This window comes from Mycteria americana, chromosome 1, assembly GCF_035582795.1.
Source record: "Mycteria americana isolate JAX WOST 10 ecotype Jacksonville Zoo and Gardens chromosome 1, USCA_MyAme_1.0, whole genome shotgun sequence".
Taxonomy (NCBI): Eukaryota; Metazoa; Chordata; class Aves; order Ciconiiformes; family Ciconiidae; genus Mycteria; species Mycteria americana.
Window position 1 is genome coordinate 174,248,402 of NC_134365.1, and position 7,729 is coordinate 174,256,130.

Here is a 7,729-nt window from a genome sequence, read left to right on the forward strand (position 1 = left end):
ATACTGTAAGCCTCCTCTTGTTAATAACTTTTCCTCTTCAGCACAAAACAGAAGCAGTTAGTCATTTTCATTAAAAACACAGCTGGCGAAGGGGGTGCCCATTTACTAAAATCAGCTAGCTGTGACAGTACTTGTCCAGGAAGTGGGAGACCTAAGCCTGAGGCAGCTCAAACCCACAGCCTTGGCTGTGCAATAGCTCAGTCTCAGTAGGAAGAGTTGGCAGTGCCTCTCCGACCTAACAAGTTGCCAATTTTTTTTTTTTTTTTTTTTTTAACACTCATAATCTTTTAGGATTACTTTTCTTCTCCGTTTGAAAATGGCTTGCCTAATGTGGGTGCACTAGTATACATCCATTTGTTCATTCCCCTTTCCAAAGTAGCTGACGCACCTAAGCCTAGAAGGAGGTTTGAGGCTATGAAACTCAACACAACATTCAAATCTACGACTGTAAACTGAGCACGGAGGTCTCACAAAGTTAGGTGTGATGACATTACCAGTTGCCACATCTTCCTTGTTTTGTCAACACTGTCACCGGGAAGAAAGTTTCAAAATCAGCCTAGAATTAGCCATTTGTCAAAAGTACCTCATTTTCCCCATCTAGAAGGCTGCTACTAACATTTTGTATTAACGTAGCACTTGATTTCTGAGATTATACTGATGTGGTTCCTACCACATTTTTCAGATACAAACAAGCTGAGAGAGTGCTTAGAGTTTCTCTTTTTTAAAGTAGCATGAAAAGAACGTCTAACTTGGCCACATCACAGCTGACTTCTGCTAAGAAAGCTACTATTTGAATGCATTTTATTCCTGTTACTGAACTTCCGCCTTTGTTTAATAGGATTAGAAGACTTACTAGATGTGGCATGCCACAGCCTGAAGCTGTCCTTTTACATTTACACTGAGCATGACTTAGTGTCACTGCTCAGATCCAGTATATCTTTCCTTTGGTTTTGTGTGTCTTTCAAGAACCTAAAAATCCAGAGTTTCGCAAGATAGGCTCAGCCACACCAACAGCTTGCTGCCACCAGAAAGGACCAGCCCTGCTCCTACCCTCTCCTCCTGCACTACTCTTGTGCAGATTCAACAAGGACCTTTGGAGAAAAACCCGAGTGGAACAACCCAGGTACGTCTTGCTGGGTTTTATTCCTCATTTTATTTTGTTCAGCACAGTAAAACTGGTGCCCCATATAATTAAACCAATTTGTGTGCAGGGCTGATAAAAACCACCGTCTCCCTCTGTGGCCATGCCAAAAAGAAATGAAACTGCCCACATGCCACAACCTGTGCCCACATAAAGAACCAGAAAGCTATTGTAACCACTGTAACTCCTGTTGTACCAGCAAGCCAGAGCTTCTTCCTGTGAATCAGTTGCAGAGCTGGGTGTTGTACCTGTGGCCCTCCAAAAGACAGATCCAAAAACCAGACAGTGATGGCAACACACAAAGTTAGACCACCCTGCTTTAAATTTATGAAGGGGAATAGACAGAAAGGATTGTACCTGTCTTGTACCTCATCACCTTGATTTGGGAGGAACACACAGAGAGATATGAGGTTTATTTCCTTGTTCATATGAAAGTACTTAAAAACTTAACTAAAAAGTGAAAAAAAATGTACAATGTATTAACTTTTTATGTATTAACTGCATCACTACTGTATCTGCAAACATACTTCAACATTTATACTTTTTCTTCTTCATTTGTGGCAGGATTCTTCATAAAAAATAGGGAAAACTGTTCGTAAAAAAGTAAAGCTATTCTTTCAAGAGAAAGCCCACCACGTTTAATAGACAAATTTGTCACAGGTAAAAATGTTACAGAAATAAATTCAAAATTTAAACTGTTCATTATCAAATTCCAAAAAACAATTAAGATGCAAGGACAGCCCATTGTTTCAAAGTGTCATTTACCTCATATTTCAGAAGATCCTCATTTGCCCTTCTAAACTGTTAAAGGTCTGTGCTAGGTGTTTCACGTACAAAAAGCCAGTGCGCTGAAAAATTTTATCTTCAATGATTAAGAGGTTGGTATCACTAAAAATATCAGTGCAACCGTCACAAGCAAGCAACAGTAACACTTACCACTTAATGCACCTTTACTCAATATTTTTCAGTACTATAAACATAGTCCCCTATATGCAGTATTTTATCGTCCAGTTATGACTTCACCACCAGAACTGTGGAAAGCAACAGAATTTCCCTAACATAAGCTAGCTCAATCTGTTCAGTAACACCAATTACATAAGAGCTCTCTCTCCAAAGACAACAAATACTATAGAAAATATGCTAGATATAAGGTAGGGGTCTTACATCAAAGGTGTAGAATAAACAATATTTGGGGTTTTATTTGCCAATCACTATTAGGCTCAGTCCCATGAAAAGAAAGCAAGAAGAGATTTTTCTTTGTGCACATTTCCTGTGTAGGTTGACTTTCATGTGCCTGAGACCTACAAAGACAACTTGACTTTGATTAAGGTTTTTAACCAGATAACTTTGTAAGCGTAAAGAGTCAACAACAATGGAGTTAAGAGATACAGAAAATTAAGCCTTATCCAAGATAATTGTAAAGCTATTCACAACACCTAGCATTATTCAGGCAAATGGATTGGAATAAAGAGTTTACAGTAGCAATTTTCATCTCTTAACCCTGTTTCTGAAAAAGCACACACAACTTACATTTATACAAGATTCACACACCTTTTAAAAAAATCACAATTTCTTTATCCCTGTATAGTGCTGTACAATAGCGGGCTGCAGTCTCCAAGTCTTGCACCACACATCACTTACAAACCCCACCAAACCCAGGTGCTACAGTGGCATAGCACATTCAGTTACAGTTTAACTGGCATCCACGTGGACTGCTGCCTTTGGCTTCATCTGTCCTGGTTTGCTACCTACCCATTTTACCCCTTACCTATCTAGCTCTGACCACCCCATAAGTCACAGACTGATGACCACCCGACCCCAGATTGATAACCCAAAGCTTTAATCAAGAAAGACTGGGGGAGTGGTGAGTTGACTATAATTCTTACACAGTTCACCATGTAAGCCCTGCAGCCTTCAATGGGATTTCTGTGCCTAAATCACTCATATGCACATGAAATCTTCCCTCATGACTCGGTTATCTGGAAAATCGCATTTCACAGGAAAAAAAAAAGGCAAACCAAAGCTTTAATACTTAGTTGCTCACCCAGTTTTATGCACTGCAGAAAACAGCTGCATTTCTTTTTCTTTGTTTCAGTATAGATTCACAAAGCATCATTCAAATCACTTTTTCTGCAAACAAGCTGGACTAGGAGCAGACATTTCAGACAAGAGAGTAATGCACAAATTAAGGCCAGATGACAATGAGCTAGAAGGTAAAAAGAATCAGGAGAACGATGACTAAAGAATTTTTATTATAATTTTCCTAAAGTTGATGCCTCAGTCCTCTTACCCAATAACAACCAGAATAGGGGAAGAAAAAAGACGAAAATACAACAATAAGGAAATGACACAACTGAACTGAGTATACCTGTAATGAATGTAAAATTTAAGACACGTTTACCAACAGGATTGCAGCAAGCAAGTCACTAAGGAAAAAAAAAAAGAAAGTAAAGCAAGACAACAAAGGTTGGCTGTTTTACTTCTGATGTCATATTCCTGCAGGGAAGCATGACAAATTCTTACCCATCAATTAGTTGTCTTTTTGCCCTATGAAGAGAGGACAAAAAAGGAGGGGCAGAAAGCAATACAAATCACACATGCCCGCGGCAGATGGTTACGTAATGCTGATGTACCGCCTGCTCTTTGCTCACAACACTTACTTTGCTGCAATTCCAAGCACCAGCTTTCTAACAGTTGCCTAGTTTGAACATTTTTGAACTGCTTTTGAAATAAAACGCAGAGGCACAAGAAAGAATAAGATGCAGAATGAAGCTTCAGTGCTAGTTCTGACAGATAAAAAACAAAAGAAGCTGAGGGTTAGCTTTATGATCAGACATTTTCTGTTTCATAAGAAGTCATAAAACTGGCTTGTTGTGCTAAAGCTCAAAACTAAATTGCCTGCCATTCTTAAAGTCTTTTAGTTTAACTTACTTGAAGAAACCACAAATAAAAAGAGGCAGCAGTGAGATAGCTCCTTCAATTTCACTGAAGTGCTGCTGTCACTGCCAGGAACAGAAATGCAAGTCAGTAATTCTTTCAATAATAATGTACGCCTGTAATTCTTTCTATTTAGAAGAGAACTTGCCCTGAATAGAGCAAAACAGATCAGTTAGAAGTAAAGGCAGAATGGTACAATTGGAAAAAAGTGTTTGCTATTATTCATGGGAAAAAAAAAAAAAAAACCAGAACACATACAGTGAGCATAGCAGAACTCGTCAGATTTCATAAGCTTAGCACTAGGGAGTGGGATGTTCACAAAACTAATGCGACATTAGCCCCGTTAAGTCGTAATTTTCTTCTATGTTTTGTCCTTAAAAATTAGGACACAACCATACAAGCTGCAATAATTTATTGCTAACTTCCTATCATAGCCATTATGTAAGTAAATACATCATAACACTTAAGATCACATGCTTGAATAATCAGGTGCTAATTAAGTATATCTGCAATTGCCTTGTTCCTTCCATTCTCTGACCCAACACAGTAAGTAAATAACATCAGAAAAATCTCAATGTCTAGCAGTCAGATATAACAGAGAGAAGATAAAACAACACGCTCTTTGCTATGGGACAGTAATCAGTAAAGGTCGTATTTTAAACTCTGGAGGACACCAGAGATTAAGATAGCCCTTTCCTTGCGACTGACAACAAATTCAATTGAACTTAATGTTCTGTAATTACGACGGCTTCAGAGAACACTTCCGTAACAAAACTCAGTGACACAAATTGACCACAAAGTTTAATATACAGAGGGAACTGACTAGGCCAACTCCTGCTTCCAAATACTAAGATTAGCCCTTTTGGAAGGCTGCACCAAAGAGCATTTACCCAAAGTTGGGCACCAGCAGGATTGCTGGAAATTCCTAATCAAACGTAACATAAAAATATTATGGAGGCAAACTGTCTCTTCGTTCTACCTTACCATGTTTTTTTCTACTCCTTTGAGTAATGGAAGTAAAATTTCCCTTATATTTGTCTGAACTTTAATAGCATACACTTTTAAGGCCTTTCAAAACATACCCAGGTTACTTCAGGCCTCAGGGAGGACAGTGTTTGCAGGCTCTTAAGAAAATGCTCTGCCAGCATTTTCGTTCTCCATTGCGAAGAAGAAGGAATGACTTTAGGACTTCTGCTGATTCCAAGTTATGATAGTGTGGCGCAAGAACAGAACTGTGCTGGAAAGCAGGGACCCATAAAGCACTTGGTGACCTACTAGCATCCTAAAGGTGTACGTCACTCCTGAGAAGTCGCAGGGTGCTAGATGGGTTCATCACCTGGGTTGATTGTCAATCTCAATCATCCAAGAGCATACAGAAATTTCCCATGCTGTAAGACTACAAAAATAAATATTCAAAACGTATTACAGGGGGGGTTGTATTACTTTTTTTAACCTAAGAACTATCATAACCTAAGAACAATCTGAATATAAGTATCAGCATTTAGTTCTACATATGGACAGAAGTAAATGTGATTACTTCTGTGGACATTGTTTTCACTGCTCAAGCTGCAAAACACAAACAGTAAGACAAATAATTCAGGATTTAGCTAGAAGATTGCAGTAGAAATTTGAATTACAGACAGTAGCAAAGGTTTCCGACTTCTATAGAACAACCTTACATACACAGCAAAGCCATGAATTACAAGGAACAGAAGGAAAAAATTTGAGGAGACTGACTGTACCTAAGTAATTTTTACAACCAATAATCAGCTTGTGTATTTTGAGTATAATTGACATTAAGCTAATGACCGCAAGATTAATACAACTAACATTAAACTAACGACTGCGAGAAACAAGCAGTACACTCAATTCGGGCAGGCGGAAAACCTTTGCATCCTAAATGATTATTTCTGTAGTGAAGTTTAGGAAGGAAAGAACGGACATTTAAATTGGACTCGATGAACTGAAAAGTGCTGAAGACTGAGCGTCTTCAGCGAGGGTGCTCATGTGTGTCTGTGCTGTGTGTCTGTGCGTGTGCACACACGCACGGGCTTACTGAAGGTCAGCCTTCTGCGTTTTACAGTCCCCTGCATGGCATCTTCAGTAAGCCAGCGTACACGTGTGTGTGTCCCTACACACCGGCTTAAAGATGACAACAGACGTACACGAACCACACTCTGTCCCTGTGCCAGACAGCTACGGACTATTAAAAATAAGAAGGTTTTAGAGCAGAAACGCCGCTTCACTCCCAGACACGCACTAGCCAGAGTTAAATAACCCGACCCCTCCCCTACCTCCGCAGCGAGGCAGGCGGGAACCGCTGTCCTGCTTCGACTACGCTCTCCGGAGAGGCCCGCCACCCCCTCACCGGCGGCGGACGCACTCGGGAAAACCCACCGCCCCCAGACTGGCACCAACCGCCGAGGGGGAGCCGAAGGGAGGGAAAGGGGAACGGGCAAAGGCGGTTTCCCTTGCAGGCCGGCAGCGCGGCCGAGGCCGGCCAGCTGCCCCCTCAGAGGCCGGGCGGCAGGGCCGCCGGGGGCTGGAGGGAGGGAGGGAGGGAGGAGGGGGGAGCTCCCGCAGGGGCCGCGCCGCCCGGGGAAGGCCCGGCTGTCAGAGCTCCGCCGCCGCCGGGGCAGGGGAGGGGACGGGGCCGCGCTCGGGCCGGCACCGGCGCTGGAGAAACGCCAGGGGGTCCCAGCCAGACCCCCGCGCGTGGGAGCCGAGAACCGGGGGGTGGGGGGAAGGGCGCCCCGGCCGCCCCCTCCCCCGCACCGCCACGACCCGAGGAGGCGGGGGAAGGCGAGCGGGGCCGAGCCGGGGCCGCCACACTCACCACTTGGTAGCGGCTGGCGGGCTGGTGGTGATCCATCGTGGCCGTCCGCGGACACGCACAGGCGTGATCGCAGCTCCTCCGACCGGCCCCGCGTCCTCGGCCTCTCCCCCGCCCGCTCGACCGGAGCCGCCGCCGCCGCCCCGGCCCTCCCCCGCTGCGGCCGCCCCCCGCCCACCCCGGCGGCGGAGCCGGCCCAGGCGCCGCCTTCCCGCGCACCGCCCCCGCCGGGGGAGGAGCCGGCAGAGCCAGGCCGCGCGCACGGCGGCGGGGCGGGGCGCGGCGCGGGGGAGCCACCGCCCCCTCCCCGTGACGCACCGTGACGCGCGTGCCCCCGCAGCCCGACACCCCGACGCTGCCGGGCGCGCATGCGCGCAGCTGCTGGCCGGGCGCGGCCCGGGCGGTGGGGCGGGCTGCGGCGTCGGGAGCCATGTTGTCCGTGGGCGTGCGGCGTGGCGGGCTGCTGCACGTAGGCAAGGCCATGCCGCCTTCCTCCCCCGCCTGTCCCCCGCCGTCGCTCCTCTCCCCCTGTTTCCCTCGGGGCTGCTGAGCTCGCGGTCTAGCCTGCGGCCTCCCGCCTGTGGGCTTTGCCGTCTTTGCTGCTGAAGGCCCTGAGCGCCGCTGCTTGCCTTCGATCCACTAGGCCGAGGGCTGTTAGAGGCCCTGGCCCTGATGCAGGCCTGCACGTTGTGCTGTGCTGAGCTGAGCTGAGCTGAGCTGAGCCTGCTCGCCATGCTGGCAGCCAGCCCCTTCCTGGTGGCTATGCATACGCAGTGCCCAGCTCATGACCGGATGTCTCCACCTCAGGCCTCTCCCCT

General features: G+C 45.8%; 1 protein-coding gene across 2 annotated transcripts in view; it reads right to left on the bottom strand.

The window, feature by feature from the left end:
- Positions 1-7,066, bottom strand: part of NDFIP2 (Nedd4 family interacting protein 2) — a 48,511-nt gene extending 41,445 nt beyond the window's left edge. For both annotated transcript variants that reach the window (XM_075526989.1, XM_075526981.1), the window contains exon 1: positions 6,915-7,066. In XM_075526989.1, the coding sequence (XP_075383104.1) occupies positions 6,915-6,950 (36 nt within the window). In that variant the 5' untranslated portion in view covers positions 6,951-7,066. The remainder of the gene's footprint in view (positions 1-6,914) is intronic.
- Positions 7,067-7,729: the final 663 nt, after the last annotated feature.